A 15,981-nucleotide genomic window follows, 5' to 3' on the forward strand; every position below is an offset into this window, starting at 1 on the left:
TTACCTTTGTTTCTCCAAACGATACCCGGCTGCAGAGTTGATCATCATCTATGTGATTTGTCGAATGTTTTCCAGGGTGGACCGGTCTGGTTGTTCCTTGATGCTGTCCGTCTCCCTGTATATATCCGATCTGACTGTAAAGATAAATTGGAAGGTCTTGTTATAACCCTCACCAGGCCCAGCGTAGGCTGTAGATAGCCATCAACCACCCACCCACACACGCACGCGCGCATAGCCAGCGCATAGCTTTCTTTCCTTTTCTCTCCTCCTTAATTCTGCCTTGGCTTCACCGCACCATCCTGAACAACATAATAAACCACCGTCCCATCCCCACCCATCTGCCTATCCACCATGCCCAGCAAAATCCTCTTCCCACCCCACTCCCTCGTCTCGCGCGCCTTCTCCCGATACGCATAATACTCCCTTAACTTGGCCGCCTTCCCCTCATCCACCTCCCTCAACGCATCCGTCTCCGTCTCCGTCTCCGTATCCCCCCCATCGGCACCTCCCGCTCCCCCCTCCCCCTCGGGCAGCGAATCAAACACCCCTGCCATCTTGCGCAGACTCCACGATTGGCCCTGCACCGTGGGCAGCACGAACATGCGCTCTAGCTCGATGTCGTCTTCGCGGAGACCGCGCTCCAGGATGTAGAGTTGTTCGTCTGGATGGGTGTACAGGCGGTGCGGGGGGATGCCGGAGATGAGGTACAGGGGGGAGGGGTCGCTGGGGGAGGAGGAGGAGGTGGTGGTGGTGTGTGGGAGGTTGAGGTGGAGGTCGTGCACGCGGAGGGAGGTCCACAAGTGTTGGTGTTGGAGGTTATGGAGGATTTGGATCGTGCTGGCGGAGAGGGGCGTTGTTGGGGAGGAGCTCGATATCAGGGTTGTTAGGGCGGAGGGTGTGAGGGGGGGAGGTATCGTGGTTGTGGTGGAGGATGATGGTGGTGGTGACATTGCGGTGGTGGTCATGGTTGGTTGGGTTGCGTCTCTTCGCTCGAGTGGGATTGGGTCGTGGTGAATAGGAGGAGCAAGATGTTGGGTAGATCCAGACCGTGAGGGTTGGGAGGATCGGAGACTGAAGAATGGGCAATTGGGCGGGGCGGAAAAAAAAGGGCGATCGCGCCGAGATTCCGCGGCGCGTGTTTTATTGAGGGAGAAGAACACATGGCATCATCCTTCCCCCCCGTCACTATTAAACCCCCGGTGCCCTCCGGTTTCACCTCGGAGTTTGCTTGCTCTCCTTCCACCTAATCTATCTTTGTCTGCCGACTCTTGTCCTGTCCTGCACATACTCTCTTTTTACATCCCAGCAGGCACGGGCTCTTTACTAGTACTACTATGGCGCGCCAGAAACAGTCGGCGCCTCTGCAACGCGCCACAGCGTCGGAGCTGATGCATATGCCTCCGAATGAGTCTGGGTCGCCCATCAAGGCGACGAACGGAAACAGTGCCAAATCCCCCGTCGCGAATGGAAGTGCGTCTGGACACCAGGCGGCGCAGGACGCCGCGCAGGAGACGCCCGGCCTGTTGCAGCTCGCGATGTGTGTTCTGGGGATTTACGCCTCGTTGTACGTTTCCCTGGTGCTGCATCTGATGAACAACATAGCCTGACTGACATCCTCCTCCAGTCTTTCCTGGGGCGTTCTTCAAGAAGCCATCACCACCGTCTCGTATCCCCTTCATACTCCAACCGCCGAGGTTCCTGAACCGCCCACGGAACGCTTCACCTTCTCGATTGTCTTGAACACCATCCAGTCTACATTCGCCGCCATCACCGGCCTGCTGTACCTCTTCTTTTCGACCCCGTCCGGCCAGAAGATCCCCTCCATCTTCCCGACCAAGAAAATCATCTTCCCTCTCTTCCTCGTCAGCGTTTCCTCGTCTCTCGCGTCGCCTTTCGGATATGCCAGTCTCGCGCACATCGACTACCTCACATTCATCCTCGCCAAGTCATGCAAGCTGCTCCCGGTCATGTTCCTCCACCTGACGATCTTCCGCAAGAGGTACCCGCTCTACAAATACGGCGTCGTCCTCCTGGTCACCCTCGGCGTCGCCACCTTCACCCTCCACCACCCGGGAACAAGCAAGAAGGTCGCGGCATCCGCCGCGGAAGGCTCCGGCTCAAGCATGTGGGGGATCTTCCTCCTGTCGATCAACCTGCTCCTGGACGGCCTCACGAACACCACCCAGGACCACGTATTCACCTCCCCGCACCTGTACACACGCTTCACCGGCCCGCAGATGATGGTCGCACAGAACGTGCTGTCGACGCTGCTGACGAGCAGCTACCTGTTCATCATGCCCCACCTGTCCTCGACCGGCATCCTGCACGCCATCCTCCCATTCCCGATCCCTCCCTCCACCGAGACCGAGCTGACCACCGCCATCGGCTTCCTGTCCCGCCACCCCGAGGCCCTGAAGAACGTGCTCGGATTCGCCGCCTGCGGTGCCGTCGGCCAGCTCTTCATCTTCTACACCCTGTCTCGCTTCTCGTCCCTGCTTCTCGTCACCGTCACCGTCACCCGCAAGATGCTGACCATGCTTCTGAGCGTGTTCTGGTTCGGCCACTCGCTCTCGGCCGGGCAGTGGCTCGGCGTGGGACTTGTCTTTGGGGGTATTGGTGCTGAGGCGATCGTTCAGCGCCAGGAGAAGGCCGCCAAGGAGCGCGCAAAGGCGGCTAAAAAGGCGTGAACGTACTCTGTCTCCCAACTCATCCTATTCCATCATATTTATGATTACTTTCTGGACATGTACATACATTTTTTTTAGACCTGCTTGATTATATAGACTCCATCATCATCATCATCAGATCATGCATTTATTTGGTTACTTGTCTTATTCACCTCCTTCCTCACAAAGATAGTGGTAGTGTAGTGATTTGGGTATTAAACTCCACCAACACAACACAACACACCCATCTCAAACATTCAATTACCATTTAGTACTTTGTTAGGTAGGTAGATAGGCAAGTAGGTAGGTATATCTATCTCCTCCCCTCAACCATAATAATATGATACCCGAACCCCGTCTTGATGTCCACGAACTTCGGACTCCCCGTCGTGCTCGGCTCCAACTCATACGCCGCCTTCTCAAACGCCGCATCCAGACTTCCCCGGACTTTCCATCCAAGTGACCCGCCTGGGCAGATTAGCACCAACCAACCACACTTTTTCATAATATAAGGTGGATAGTGATCACGACCTCGGGAAACAATGGAATGGAAGAGAAGGAAGGAAAGAAGGAAAGGAGAGGAGAACATACCCTGTCTGGCCTTATCCTCGGAGAACTCCCTCGCTACCTCGTCGAACTTGGATCCGTTGCGGAGCTTTTCCAGAGCTTCTTCCTTTTTGGAGAACTTTTCGCACTGTGTGGGGTGAGGTTAGCTTTGTATATCATCGTGTTGTGCGCGTGCGCATTTCTCTTGCGTGCAAACTGTAAACAATTCAAATCAGAGTTCTCCCGGTGGATATGTATGTATACATCATATATATCATATCATATCATGTCCTATCACACAACCCCATAGGATACGGTTACCATGCAACCCAAATAAACATCTCATCCCAGTCCATCTAAATAGATATCGAAACCCTCATCAAGAAGTTCCGTATACATCCACCCATATACCCATATACCGATACACACATATAGAAGATATAGAGTGTATACCCCTCCAAACCCAGCGCACAAAAAAAAAAGTAAAAAAAAAAAAAAAGAGAAGAAAAACTCATTACAAACATACCAGAATATGCCTCACGTTAATAGCAGTCGCGGGCTTGAGACCCTTTCCACCGCCCTTGTCGCCGCCGCCCCCGCCGCTCTCTTTGCCTTTCTTGTCGCCGCCTTTGTTCTTGGGGGCCATGGTTGCGGAGGATTTATATTATTGTTCGAGGATGGAGGCTGTGGGGTTTAAAGGAGGTTAAAGAGGAGGGGATAGGAGAGGGGAGCGATGGGGTGTGGTGGTGGTGTTGGTGGTCTGCTGGTTTGCTGGATGGGGATGTTTGCACATGAAGCAAATGATGGATACCGGGTGGGTGGGTGACACCGCTGAGGCACGGGTGGTGGGGTTGCGGCCTGAGGCAGAGGGACGGATTTATTGGATTGTTGCGGGATGGATGGATGGGGGCATTTGTACTTTGTAGAAGGGTATGGGGCGTGGAGCTAATTTGTTTGTTCTTTAATTTTAATTTTTTAGAAATTAAATGAGATGGTTCACTGGCTTGTCTGCCACTTATGTTATGTAGTAGGTAACTATGTTCTGTTCTATCAGGATATATACATGATATATAATAGCAGCATAGCATACTAGTTGGTGTTGGGCCGAGAAACACCCAGCATGACTGTCAACCCAGCCCTTAACAGACCAAAGATGCAAGACTTTAAGTTATTATGAATCTTAAATGTGAGTATCATGGGAACTCTGCCCTACCTATATACCTCACGAGTTGAAGGAGGAACAGTTAAATCCCCAGTTGAGCAATCAAAATGGACACAGATATGTATCTAACTATAATATCATCCCTCCACGGTCAATCCAGCCCAAGAATCCATCTTGATGACAGCCTATAACCGGAAGAACATGGGAATGGCCAAAACCTAATGAGCGATCATCCGAATGCCATCCTTGCATACTGTCTATGCGGACATGGTATATATACGCCTTGGGGCTTTCAAACCAAGCAAGAAATTGAAACGGCTCTAGACCTCATGATGATCCTAGCAGGCAGAACCAGCTTTATTTGCTTAAGCCATCGAGAACTGATGTATGAAGAAGATGAAGAAGAAGAAGAGGGTGGCGAGGGGACAGATTAAATAGTGGCTGAGACATTTCAACATTCACAATGTTGGATCATGCTGGTCTTTCATTACGCTTGATTCATTGTTGCCGGCAAGACAGTCTTCCCAGCTTCACAAAGCCCTTGTCACCGAGACCGGGCGGTGTCAGTGTCAGTGTCAGTGTCAGTGTCAGTGTCACAGCCAGCCAGCCCCTCCACCGTAGGATTGACCAAAAGCATCCCATCTCATCGTGACGACATGACTTCACCCCACCTCACCACCTCACCCCGTCTCTTCCTTCCTGACCAGCCATTCTGAATACCCTGGCCGATTCCCTGGCCTGAGATCTACGTCCACCGGTAAGTAGGTTTCGCCATCCTCTTGTCCACCCCGTCCCATTCTTACAAGATATTGCCAGGCTCACCTTGTCGTGTGTTACCTGCTAATTGGGGGACATTCGCCTCTGACAGATCCAACTCAAATCTCGTACATCTGACCCCTCCCATGCAACCCCCCCCAGGGCCAAAGCTGTTGGCTATCTAGCGGGGATTATTGCTCCGGGTGCTGCTCCAATCGAATCACAGAGCCAGAGCCATAGGTATAGCCATACTAGAAAGCGATGACAAGGGATCTTGAGGCCGCCCGCATAAAGCCATTACCGGGCGATGCGTTCTACATAGCGGATTTCATCTCGGAGGAGGAGGAGGAGATCCTGCTCCAGAAGGTGGGTTGGTTGGCTGCAGGCTGCAGAGAGAGAGAGAGAGAGAGAGAGAGAGAGGTCGGGTAGATACTGATCGATTACGGCCTTACGACAGATAACGACAGCCCCGCTACCCCGCTGGACTCACCTTTCGCACCGTCGTCTTCAGACCTGGCCGTCCGCCCTCACTAAATCCAACGCCCTCCTTTCCTCCCCGCTCCCCTCCTGGCTCGTTTCACCTATCATCACCCCTCGCTTTGACTCGCTGGGCATCTTTGCGGATGCCCCGCACGGCGCCCCAAACCATGTCCTCGTTAATGAGTACTGTCCCGGACAGGGCATCATGCCGCATGAGGATGGGCCCGCCTATTACCCCCTCGTAGCTACAGTGAGCCTGGGCGCTCCTATCGTGTTGGACCTGTACGAGAAAAGCGGGAACGGTGAAGCAAATGGGAATGCCCCCCCGCGATATCGCATCTTGCAGGAGAGACGCAGTCTGCTCGTTACGTCGAAAAGTATCTATACAGATTTGCTGCACGGGATCGCAGACACGGCCAAGGACAAGGGGCTAGGATCCGAATCTATCTGCAACTGGGACTTGTTGAGGGAGCGCGATCGATATGAATGCGGGTGGCTGGACAGAGAGACTAGGATAAGTTTGACTTATCGGGATGTGCTGAAAGTTGCAAAGATGGGAAATACGACGAAGTTTCTGGCCGGTCGGTGAATGCAACGATTTCTGGAGCCCCCAAAAGACGACTCCCAGCCGGCATCGAACTATACAATCAGTAGACCCAAGGGATCATGTTCCATCTCTCCCGCACAGACTCCTCACCGAATTGTTGCATGTACCATTGCCTGGTATTCGCAGCAGTGACACCTAGGTTGACAACGACAAATACAAGAGCGGATAACATTGTCTTGTTCAAGATCTCACCCTGCGGTGCGGCCAGAAAGGCCAGGGAGAGATATATCACACACTCTGCTGTATAGTGTGGACACACGACTCTGCGGAAGACAGGATGAGTTGGAAGAGTATATTTCTTCAATGAGAAGAGAAAATGATGACAGTCATGCTGAATGCCTGATGCGATCAAGAAGATAGGAATACAGACAAACGTGCGGAGTGAGGGGGCTATTGTAATCTTGACATCGTCAAGCTCCAGTTTATGAGACAGCAGCGCTCCTAGAATGCGATCAGTGAGGTTCTCCGCGTCAATCCAACCATGCCAGCTCGGGCGTACCTGCTCCCTCGATCCACAGTGCAACAGATACTGCTAGGTAGAATGCAAGGCCTACGACCCAGTGGACAAACCACATCCTGGACGAGGAGGGCTTGAAGAAGATGTTGCACTCATACAGCCGCCTTGCACCCTGGATGAGCATAAATACCCAGCATAAAAACACCTGATGTACCGACATCGACTTCTGCAAGTTCTCCGGGCTTATCCTCGTCGCGAGAGCCTGGAACACGGCTCCATGACACAAGAGCTGCGCGGCCCAGAAGATCGACGCCAAAACAGAGACAATGTAGAAATGTGTGAAGTAGCTGTGAGGGACTCTCAAGGAGGCAACAGAGTCGAGAGCGCGTGCTGTCGGGGGCGACGGGGATTCCGAGCCGGTTGTGGAGGTTGCACGAGCGCCATAAGGGATGAAGCGTGAGTGCAGCGAGGTTGGCAGGAGGCTAGCGGACAATATCTAGGACATTCTTGATTTTAGTTCCGTCGGTTGGACATAGCGTCATCAATTCCCGCCTGCCTACAACTTCTGAAGCTTGTCCATACCGTACAGGATGCCAAAAGGAAGAAGGCTCGAAGGGTGTCGACGGCGTCCATATGCATGGAGGACAGCGTCGTATCCACCCAGCTGGCGAAGAGCTCCATGACCGTCATGACAACACGGATCCGCCACCGATGCGGAGAACTCCGTAGGGGTCTGCAGCGGAGGAGAAAATAGCAACAACAGGTTTCGCCTCTGGCTGTCGAATGAATGCGTGTCCGGAGGAGTCTGGACAAGGGGAGGTGGGTAAGGTAGCGAGCGGGAGGAAGCAAGAATCGCGATAAACGGCGCCGTCAGGTGTGCTCGGAGCAGCATACAGACTGGACAGTATGGCGGCCGTACGACGGCGACGGAGGCTCTGGTAATATTACGGTTACAATTGTTCCTGTCATGATGATGCGACACGTTCCAAAGGCCTTTCGGGTGGAGAACAAAACCACCGACCACTCCACAAGCCAAGGGGGATGAGCGAGATGAGCAGTCATAAATCATAAACAAGGCCCCCGTCAGAGTAGGAATCGGCGTTTGTTTGATCCACCAGGGTCTCGTGAGAGGGCTGAGGCCGGTCCAACGATGGGCCAGCGGCTTCCCACCTCATGCAATCGGCTCACGCCAAGGTCAACACCCCAAAGGATTCGGAGGTCCGGAGGTCTGAACGTCCGGAGAGTGAGACGACTGGAGAGGTCGGAGGACGGGAGGAGAGGAGAAGAAGAACTGAAGGTCTGGAGGGAGGAGGACTGGAGGGGAGGGACTACCCCAGCATACTCGGTATCTACGTATCCTATGGAGTACTACCTACACTACCTGCAGCTTCAACCATTCATACCACACATCAATCCAACATTCCGGACCAACTACGGAGTGGCAGACTCAATGAATGATGTTCCCTCCTTTCCTTTCTTCCCCCTCCCCCTTCGACGCAGTCGATCCATGGACGGGGTCGAGTAACCCATGCAACGCCAACCTACCACTATCTACCACCACCACCCACCAGCTAACCGGCTGAGCAACAGCAACAGCAGCAGCAGCAGCACAGCAAGCAGCAGCAAGCAGCAGCAAGCAGCAAGCAAAGCAACAGAGGGGGCAAAAGCGGGGCGATAAGCTGGAGCCATACTGGATGATGACTGGTCTCAGAGGAGGCGGAGATCGCTGCTTCCCGGTGGGTCAAGCAGGCCTGCAGAAACCGGCTAGGCCGGAAGCGGTAACGAGCGGGTTGGCCGGCTGTCAATAATTGGTCACACCAGGGGCCGAGCTGATGCCTAGCCTGATAGCAGTACGCAGCTTCCAGGGAAGGCCCAATTGCGTCGTCGGAGGGGACTGCGATTGGCACTGGCTGGCCGTCACTCTCCCTCTCCTCTCCCACCCACCCTCCGTCCCAGAGCCCGAGTTTCAGACACAGCCAAACTCACTAAAAGAGGGAAAGTGTAAAAATTTGGGGGGGGGGGGGGGGGTCGCAAAGAAAGGAAAATCAGTTAGGTCCGACTCATAGGGATTTATCCGCCACCTCTCAGCGTCCAGCTTGACCGCCCCCCCGCCCGCTTTTGGGCCTTCGCGCAGGATCGTTTGGGTCTGGGTCGGTGGGCGGATTCGACGGTCGACCTTCAGCACACTGGACAGGCTGCCTCCGTCCTGGTCGTGCGCTTCGTCTCGGCTGCAGCTGGACTTGGTCCGTCGAGGGGTCTGTCGGTCGGACTGGAGGGATGCGGACGGCGCAACCCTGAAGGCTGAAAGCTGAAGGGCAAGGAAGGACGGAAGGAAGACAGGCAGGCAGGCAGGCAGGCCAGTCCGGCAGTCCGTCCGTCAGGCAAGCAGGCGAGCAGGCAGGTAGCCATCCCTCTCCAGGTGTCATCGAAGTTGCAACTAGTACCTGGTTATAGGGTAAAGATAGATACACATCCCGTCTGCGTGCGTATTGGTCAAAACGATGGAAGGCAGTGCTTGTAATAATCATCAGTCAATCAATCAATCGACGTCGCCTTCTGCCCGCCCATCACTCTCCGTCCGGATCGTACTCGTACTTACGGCGGGATCCATCGTTGATTGCCCCCCTCGATCTATTATTATTACTACGGAGCGTACTATTATTGATCGATTAATTATTTAGCCCATCCACAGTTAGCAGCAAGCAGCAGCAACAACAACAACAGCAGCAGCAGTAGTAACAGGAGGAGCAGGCCATCATTAATTGCCCTAATTTCTGTACCGTACCGAACTTGACCTGGACTCTAACTAACTACTATTTATTCATGACTAACCAACTAGCGAAAGACACTGGCTCCGCTGGTGGCCAAATGGTAAGTTTCCCGGGGCGATACTATGACCACGACGACTCGACGACTCGGCGGCGGCGACGGTGACTGCGGCTAATCCGTCCCAAGTATTCCCCGTACCACTGACCTACTTGCCTACTGCCTCCTGCTAACGAACGACTATCTTGAATGACTCTCACGTCTGGACTTGCGTGATTCGATCTCTGTATCTAGTCACTAGTTCCCTTGTTTTGCTGTGGTCGCTTTTTCTCTTTCTCTCCCGCCTGCTCGATCGCCAGACCCTCAGGATCCCACGGCAATCCTCACTAACCACCCGCTAAGACCCAACTAACTTCACAGACGGCGAACTGGTCCTGCTGCCACTTCCACTACAACGGGACACCCCCCCCCCAATTACCCCCAATTACCCCCATTACCTGGTAATTTCGCTCATCACTCATCCCAGTGCCCCGGCGGCCGTTTCAACTTCTCTCGTTCTTCTTCTTTCATCTTTTCTCTTCTCCAATAATTCTTCCCTCTCTTCCTTCCATCCATCTTCCCTCCCTCCCTTCTCTCTCCATCCAGATCCTCCCACCACCACCCACCCCCCTCCCAGGCCACTACACTTCCTTCAACTCTTATTACTACTTACTTACTCCCTTTCCTCCCTCCTTCCCCCCTCCCTCCTCTCCCTTCGCCCACCCACTTCGAATCATTAATTCCTCCCACTCCATCGACCCGAATCAATCCCTAGTCGACTTTCTCCTCGTGATTCCACCACATTGTCGTCTCCCTCCCCCCCCTGTCTCTTGCACTTCTGATTCCCGGCTTTGACCACTCGCCCACCCTCCTTCTCGTCCCGGCTATCTCTTTGTCTACCCCAATCAAGGATCCAAGGAATAACCCCTCGACGTCACGCGTGGTCGAGCACCAGCTTCCGCGCCAACTGCTGGTGTATCTGACCACGGGTCCTCTTGTCCGCCACGGCCCCCGAAAATGACGAGCAGAACCCCCAGAAATCGAGTGCTACCGCTATGAGTGATGTTGAGGCTGTCTCCTCCCTGCCAGCTTCCCTGGATCCCAGACAAAGCGCTTTTGCTGTCAAGGTGAACCACCAGTCTACCTTGGGTCACCCGCCTTCCAAGAGAGCCACCCCATCGGTCACTCAGGAAGAGGATGCTCCCGCCAAAGAGGTAGATCCTGCTGTCGGGGACGGCAACGGGCCACCAAGCCCCAAGGCTGACTCGGAGGCAGAAACCATAATCCAATCGGGCCGTGAATCCCTGTCGCCCGAGAAGAGACGGAAATTTATAAAACATGAGCCGCAACGACGTGATGATGCAAATGACCGTGTTGATACCGCAGAGAGTGATCTCCCTCCTAATGACCTGCGAGTGAGAAAGAGAAATTCAGTGGATGGCGACCTGCCCAGCGAACGCGACCGTTACGTGCGCCCGGCGAGCCCCCTGCTGCAGAGGGCGGGGTCACCACCTATCGTCAAGATAGAGAAGACCGAGGAACCGCAGTCAGTGCCGAGAAAAGTCGAGTCATTGCCCCCTGCAACTTCCGCACCCAGAATATCAAGAAAGCGCAGCTTCAGTGAGAGTGTTGACGCGGAGGCGGACGCTCGTCGGAATGCGCGACAACATCATTCGGCAGCCCCCCGCGACCGGGAACGAAGAGACCTGAATGGTATATCGTTACCTCGGCCGGCTCCCAAGGATCGATCCGTCTCTCCGATTCGATCTCACAAGCGAACGGCGTCTGGCCCTCAGCTCGGTAGCGACCTGCACCTGCATAGGAAGAGAAAGGCCCATACCCCGCTCATCCCAGGGGTCCAAAGGCAGAGTTCCGAAGATAGAGCATCCGTGTCCTCTTCTGCCAGTGGATCCCCGTTACCAAGTGCCTATGTGCGGAAGGTTGCGTCTGTGGATGGTGCATCGGCGTCTCCCGCCAGGCCGATGGGCCACAAGAAGCAGCGGGATCAGAACGGTCGAACGCGTCTTGCACGGGCCTGTGCTGCCCAGGAACTGGAGGTGGCAAGACTTCGACATAACGAACGTCCCGAGGATCTCAATGTTGCCGACAATGCGGGCAATACGCCACTGCAAATCGCCTCTCTGGAAGGATGCGCCTCTATTGTCAAGTTTTTGCTCGAGGCTGGCTGTGATTACGAGACCAGGAATATCGACAGGGATACCCCGCTGATAGATGCCGTCGAGAATGGCCATCTTGATGTTGTGAAGCTGTTACTGGAGGCAGGAGCCAACCCTCGTGCAGTAAATGCTGAAGGCGATGAGCCAAGCGACCTGATTCCTTCGGATTCAGAGGACTTTGACGAAATCCGGCGAGTTATCGAGGAGGCAAAGGCCAACCCACGCCCGAACCGTCGCTCAGAGGAGCAAACGAGCGCTGGAAGTAAGGAAGCGCCTTCACGCCGGATTGCGGCTGCCAGTCCACGCGAATCACCCCCCGTGAGTGGGCAGCGAAGTCCGCCTTTTTCAAGCACCACGAGCAAACGAAAAAGCGTCAGAAGCGAAGCCACTCGAAATGACCTCTTGTGGACCAAGGCTACCCCGGAGAACCTACAAGCATTCGCTGCCAAGGGTGACATTGCCGGGGTTGCTAATATCCTCAATGTTGGGCAAAGGGCTGATACTGACTCTATGATCGCTGCGGCCAAGGGTGGTCACGATGAAGTTCTGTCTCTTCTACTTGGGATGGGCGATGCCAACCCCGATCCAGACCCGGTACAAAGCGGCACCCAGAAACCAGGATACAATACTCCCATGTTGGCAGCAATTGGCCGAGGAAACCTTCCTGTCATCAAACTTCTACTTGCTCAGCCCAGCTTCAACCCAGCCCGCCGACTGTACAAGGACCGTACCTACTTTGAGCTATCCCGGGAACGCAGAGCCGATAATTGGGAGGAAGAATGCAACCTTCTCCGTGATGCCTACGACGACTATATTCGAAGCAAGAAGCAGCGCAAAGGCGACTTTTCATCTCCGCGACGAATCCGGGATAAGGAGAAGGAAAACAAACGGCCCGGACGCAGAGAATCACCGTCACCTGGAGGTCGGCCTAGGAAATTGGTTGGAAGCCCAGGCCGCCGGGATTCATCCAAGGATGCATTGTCGAAAGAGCGCAGGAGGGAAGCTCTGGTGCACGCCAAGGAGAAGACCGGTATAGCCCGTCCCAAGGTTGCTCACATCGTTACGACGGACCATGATGTGCCACGCTCTGAGCCAGGCCGGTTCAAGGCTGGTTCGACGAGAGATGCAGAGTCTGGCCGTGGAGACGAGGCTCCTAAGCGAAGGCGATTAATCGCTGGACGGCCACCGGACCGCGAAAAGAAAGTGCCCAGCTTGCCTTTATCTGACCCGATGTCAGGAAAAGATGACAACGTGAAGATGCGCACCGATCATTCCGAATCAGCAACCCCCAAACCTGGACAACAGCACCTGAAGCGTGGACGCAGCAGTGTGAGTCCCGAACGGCCCCGATCTCGAGATACCGACGCGGAGCGGCATTCCCGCGAGGTCCACAAGAAGAAACGACGGGTATTGTCGGAAGATGGGACACCAAACATCACCAATGGAAGCGCCAAAAAGAACCAGCCAGTTCCTGAAGACCTCAAGGCTTCTTCCCGTCACAGGGATGACAATCATGTTGCCGAGGCTAGACAGGATCATTCGCGAGAACCAGATGTTATACCGAAGATGGCTGAACGAAACCCCGTGAAAGAGGAGCAAGAGAAGCACGAAACCCATGATCTCGAAGATATCCCGATGGAGGACCCGGTCAGTACCGCGGAAGCTGAGGCTGAGGCGCGTCGGCAAAAGGAAGCCCAGAAGGAAGCCCAGAAGGAAGCCCAGAAGGAAGCCCAGAGGGAAGCCCAAAGGGAGGCCCAAAGGGAGGCTCAAAGGGAGGCCCAGAGGGAAGCCCAGAGGGAGGCCCAGAAAGCTGCAGAGGAGCGAAAGGCAGAGGAGGAACGTCTCGCAGCGGAGGCCGAGAAAGCCCGGCTGGAGGAAGAAGAGCGGGTGGCGCGGGCGGCTCGCCTTGCTCAGGAGAAGGCCGAGGAGGAGCTCAAGCGTAAAGAGGCGGAGCAACGGCGGATCAAGCAAGCCGAGGACGAGCGCCTGAGGCGCCTCGAGCAGGAAAGACAGCGACTTGCCAAACTGCGCAGGGAGCAGGAAGAGCAAGAACAACGCCGAAGAGACGCTCTCCCCAGTCGACTACGAGCTGCAGCCTACTTAGTGGGTTCAAGCGATCCGCAGGCGAAGAGTCATTTATGGCTCAAGAAGTTCATGCCTGTAGTCACGGCCGAAACCAAACAACTCGACCCGTCCTGTGGCGTGGATGTGGCTGAAGAGAAATGGGTTCCAAACTACTTAGTGGCACCATTGTTGGCGACGAACGACCTTCAGTTAACTCAATATGCCAGCTGGGAGAAGCGTAATGCGACTCCCACGCAGCGGATGAACCTGTGGCGTGTCACTCGGAGGATGCTGGTTCAAGCGGATGAGACGGAGTTTCTCAATTCCTCCTTTGGACAGATCATGCAAAAGGATAGCGAAGCGCGGCCCAGATACTTCGACATGGAGCATGTATTCTGGGTTAAGGTACGTTTACGTTCGTCCTCTATACTCCGCCGACTCACATGCTGACCTTCATAGCTGTCCGATTTCTTGGATCTTGTTCCTCACATCTCGCACCTTCATGGGTTGGACCTGCAGTTTCTGAAGATGCACATTGACCAGGAGCCGCAAACGCAGCCAGTGCTTGAATTGCCGCAGGCTAATGGACATCTCCCCGACACGCATATTGAGGACGCGTCCGGGCTTTTGGGAGGAAAAGGGCTAACTAATGGGTACGGACACGACCGGCCTAGTACATACGTCTAATTGTGGTTCTGCTTCAGCGATTGTTTAGCTTTACGCTAGCCTGTACAGGGTGAATTCTTGATGTATGACTATGATACCTGATGTGTGATGTTTGGATAGAGTGGTTGAATGATCATAATATCCGGAGATGAATCGTACATTGGTAGTGTGTAGGGAGCATTGTAGAGTTGTATGTTACTCCGTACTATACTCCCGCACTCCGTACCGAGATCATCGCGACGTCGGCAAAAGTCACGTGACACCACGATGGCTGATCGGTGGCATCACGTGGTGGCCCGCTTACCTAAGATCCGTAGGGCACACATTTAGGCGAGACCAGCGCAAAATTGGCCGCACCACCACCACCACTAGTCTATACAAGTACACACACCTCGACTCTTTGAGGATAATCCGACATATCGTCTACCAAACAATCAACAAAATGGTGAGCGCCCAGTCTTCCTCCCCACGGATGCCGCATGACAGTCATCCATCCACCCATCCATCAATCCCCTACCACCGCAACAATGCACGCCACCAACAAGCATATCACTAACTAAATTGTCGCATCTAGTCGGACGGAGAAGAGACCCAGTCTAACCCCCCCGTTGCTGCCGATGAGGTCGAGGTCTCGGCCGATGCCGGTGCCGGCGGCCAGATGTCCGTCCTCGACGCCCTCAAGGGTGTTCTCCGCATCTCCCTGATCCACGACGGACTTGCCCGCGGTCTGCGCGAGGCCGCCAAGGCCCTCGACCGTCGTCAGGCGCACATGTGTGTCCTGAACGAGGGCTGTGAGGAGGAGGCCTACAAGAAGCTCGTTGTCGCTCTCTGCTCCGAGCACAAGATCCCTCTGATCAAGGTCCCCGATGGAAAGATGCTCGGCGAGTGGGTTGGTCTTTGTATGTTCTTCCCCCTTTCCCTGTCCCTATCTTATTCCTCTCTCTATATCTCTACCTATACCTATACCTATATCTACCACCGGGATCGTGTGGCGAGTTTTGTTTTTGGAAAGAACGGATTTGCTAATCGTTTGTTTTCGGGAATTAGGCCAGCTCGACCGCGAGGGCAACGCCCGCAAGGTCGTCAACTGCTCTTGCGTCGTCGTCAAGGACTGGGGTGAGGAGTCCCAGGAGCGCTCTGTTCTCCTGAACTACTTCCAGACCGAGCAGTAAATTGCTCTTCTCTCGTCTTTCTTACTTGACTTGAGAATCAAGGTCTGAGAATGTAGTCGGAGTCGGAACGAACGGAGTGCTTCTCGTGATCCTGGTTGTTGTTTGCGACTTGGTTTGGCATGGGTTAGGGGCATCCGTTGATGGCCGCGAAAAGGAGGAATACAGATCCTTGATGGATAGGGTTATGGGAGTTGTGAATTTGGTTTTATGGACTTCGACCCGTTTGTTGAGGCTGGGGTTTCTTAGGATTTGAGTGGTTGTCATGTCATGGGGGTCTTGTTTTATCTGGCCTGAACTTTAACCCGGCCTGTTTTTGATAGCGAGGATCGAGCCAATTCAATCGGATCATGGGACTCAAAAAAAAAAAAAAAACTTATTTTTTTCTTTTCTGTCTGGCGGTGGTAGATGCTGGTGGTGATGGGG

The 15,981-nt window shown here is 54.3% G+C and overlaps 8 protein-coding genes across 8 annotated transcripts; 4 read left to right on the forward strand and 4 right to left on the reverse strand.

The window, feature by feature from the left end:
* Window positions 1-269: 269 nt before the first annotated feature.
* On the reverse strand, window positions 270-965 carry BO70DRAFT_373457 (uncharacterized protein; the record flags this gene model as incomplete). Its single annotated transcript, XM_025544915.1, has 1 exon — window positions 270-965. One exon carries the CDS (start codon window positions 963-965, stop codon window positions 270-272), a length of 696 nt encoding a protein of 231 aa, XP_025396491.1.
* Window positions 966-1,205: 240 nt separating this feature from the next.
* BO70DRAFT_364925 (UDP-galactose transporter HUT1) lies at window positions 1,206-2,804 on the forward strand. The gene is made up of 2 exons (XM_025543934.1): window positions 1,206-1,564; window positions 1,625-2,804. Exons 1-2 carry the CDS (start codon window positions 1,335-1,337, stop codon window positions 2,685-2,687), a joined length of 1,293 nt encoding a protein of 430 aa, XP_025396492.1. The 5' UTR covers window positions 1,206-1,334; the 3' UTR covers window positions 2,688-2,804.
* A 42-nt stretch (window positions 2,805-2,846) lies between these two features.
* Window positions 2,847-3,923, reverse strand: BO70DRAFT_364927 (peptidylprolyl isomerase). The gene is made up of 3 exons (XM_025543935.1): window positions 3,739-3,923; window positions 3,258-3,360; window positions 2,847-3,134 (listed from the first exon to the last, which is right to left on the reverse strand). Exons 1-3 carry the CDS (start codon window positions 3,856-3,858, stop codon window positions 2,980-2,982), a joined length of 378 nt encoding a protein of 125 aa, XP_025396493.1. The 5' UTR covers window positions 3,859-3,923; the 3' UTR covers window positions 2,847-2,979.
* Window positions 3,924-5,044: 1,121 nt separating this feature from the next.
* Window positions 5,045-6,541, forward strand: BO70DRAFT_117988 (uncharacterized protein). Its single transcript, XM_025537927.1, has 3 exons — window positions 5,045-5,131; window positions 5,243-5,496; window positions 5,588-6,541. The coding sequence occupies exons 2-3, from the start codon at window positions 5,392-5,394 to the stop codon at window positions 6,197-6,199; spliced, it is 717 nt and encodes a 238-aa protein (XP_025396494.1). The 5' UTR covers window positions 5,045-5,131; window positions 5,243-5,391; the 3' UTR covers window positions 6,200-6,541.
* Window positions 6,258-7,355, reverse strand: BO70DRAFT_298000 (putative 3-oxo-5-alpha-steroid 4-dehydrogenase; the record flags this gene model as incomplete). Its single annotated transcript, XM_025539588.1, has 3 exons — window positions 6,258-6,658; window positions 6,717-7,170; window positions 7,257-7,355. 3 exons carry the CDS (start codon window positions 7,353-7,355, stop codon window positions 6,258-6,260), a joined length of 954 nt encoding a protein of 317 aa, XP_025396495.1.
* Window positions 7,356-8,754: 1,399 nt separating this feature from the next.
* BO70DRAFT_364931 (uncharacterized protein) lies at window positions 8,755-9,296 on the reverse strand. Its single transcript, XM_025543936.1, has one exon. The coding sequence runs from the start codon at window positions 9,081-9,083 to the stop codon at window positions 8,853-8,855; it is 231 nt and encodes a 76-aa protein (XP_025396496.1). The 5' UTR covers window positions 9,084-9,296; the 3' UTR covers window positions 8,755-8,852.
* A 1,717-nt stretch (window positions 9,297-11,013) lies between these two features.
* On the forward strand, window positions 11,014-14,511 carry BO70DRAFT_364933 (putative histone deacetylase complex subunit (Hos4)). The gene is made up of 2 exons (XM_025543937.1): window positions 11,014-14,125; window positions 14,180-14,511. The coding sequence occupies exons 1-2, from the start codon at window positions 11,462-11,464 to the stop codon at window positions 14,405-14,407; spliced, it is 2,892 nt and encodes a 963-aa protein (XP_025396497.1). The 5' UTR covers window positions 11,014-11,461; the 3' UTR covers window positions 14,408-14,511.
* A 269-nt stretch (window positions 14,512-14,780) lies between these two features.
* Window positions 14,781-15,570, forward strand: BO70DRAFT_364934 (40S ribosomal protein eS12). Its single transcript, XM_025543938.1, has 3 exons — window positions 14,781-14,831; window positions 14,961-15,285; window positions 15,434-15,570. The coding sequence occupies exons 1-3, from the start codon at window positions 14,829-14,831 to the stop codon at window positions 15,556-15,558; spliced, it is 453 nt and encodes a 150-aa protein (XP_025396498.1). The 5' UTR covers window positions 14,781-14,828; the 3' UTR covers window positions 15,559-15,570.
* The last annotated feature ends 411 nt before the right edge of the window (window positions 15,571-15,981 follow it).

The sequence above is a fragment of the Aspergillus heteromorphus genome (assembly GCF_003184545.1).
Source record: "Aspergillus heteromorphus CBS 117.55 chromosome Unknown BO70scaffold_26, whole genome shotgun sequence".
Lineage (NCBI taxonomy): Eukaryota > Fungi > Ascomycota > Eurotiomycetes > Eurotiales > Aspergillaceae > Aspergillus > Aspergillus heteromorphus.

Excerpts from the sequence above, each read along its gene's own strand:
- BO70DRAFT_364927 (XM_025543935.1), bottom strand. The coding sequence starts at position 3,858 with ATGGCCCCCAAGAACAAAGGCGGCGACAAGAAAGGCAAAGAGAGCGGC. Across the intron at positions 3,361-3,738 it reads TTAACGTGAGGCATATTCTG|TGCGAAAAGTTCTCCAAAAA; the intron begins GTATGTTTGTAA and ends CACCCCACACAG. Across the intron at positions 3,135-3,257 it reads CGAGGATAAGGCCAGACAGG|GCGGGTCACTTGGATGGAAA; the intron begins GTATGTTCTCCT and ends TAATCTGCCCAG.
- BO70DRAFT_364925 (XM_025543934.1), top strand. The coding sequence starts at position 1,335 with ATGGCGCGCCAGAAACAGTCGGCGCCTCTGCAACGCGCCACAGCGTCG. Across the intron at positions 1,565-1,624 it reads CTGGGGATTTACGCCTCGTT|TCTTTCCTGGGGCGTTCTTC; the intron begins GTACGTTTCCCT and ends ATCCTCCTCCAG.
- BO70DRAFT_364934 (XM_025543938.1), top strand. Across the intron at positions 15,286-15,433 it reads CGGCGAGTGGGTTGGTCTTT|GCCAGCTCGACCGCGAGGGC; the intron begins GTATGTTCTTCC and ends TTCGGGAATTAG.
- BO70DRAFT_364933 (XM_025543937.1), top strand. The coding sequence starts at position 11,462 with ATGGGCCACAAGAAGCAGCGGGATCAGAACGGTCGAACGCGTCTTGCA. Across the intron at positions 14,126-14,179 it reads AGCATGTATTCTGGGTTAAG|CTGTCCGATTTCTTGGATCT; the intron begins GTACGTTTACGT and ends TGACCTTCATAG.
- BO70DRAFT_364931 (XM_025543936.1), bottom strand. The coding sequence starts at position 9,083 with ATGGCTACCTGCCTGCTCGCCTGCTTGCCTGACGGACGGACTGCCGGA.
- BO70DRAFT_117988 (XM_025537927.1), top strand. The coding sequence starts at position 5,392 with ATGACAAGGGATCTTGAGGCCGCCCGCATAAAGCCATTACCGGGCGAT. Across the intron at positions 5,497-5,587 it reads AGGAGATCCTGCTCCAGAAG|ATAACGACAGCCCCGCTACC; the intron begins GTGGGTTGGTTG and ends GCCTTACGACAG.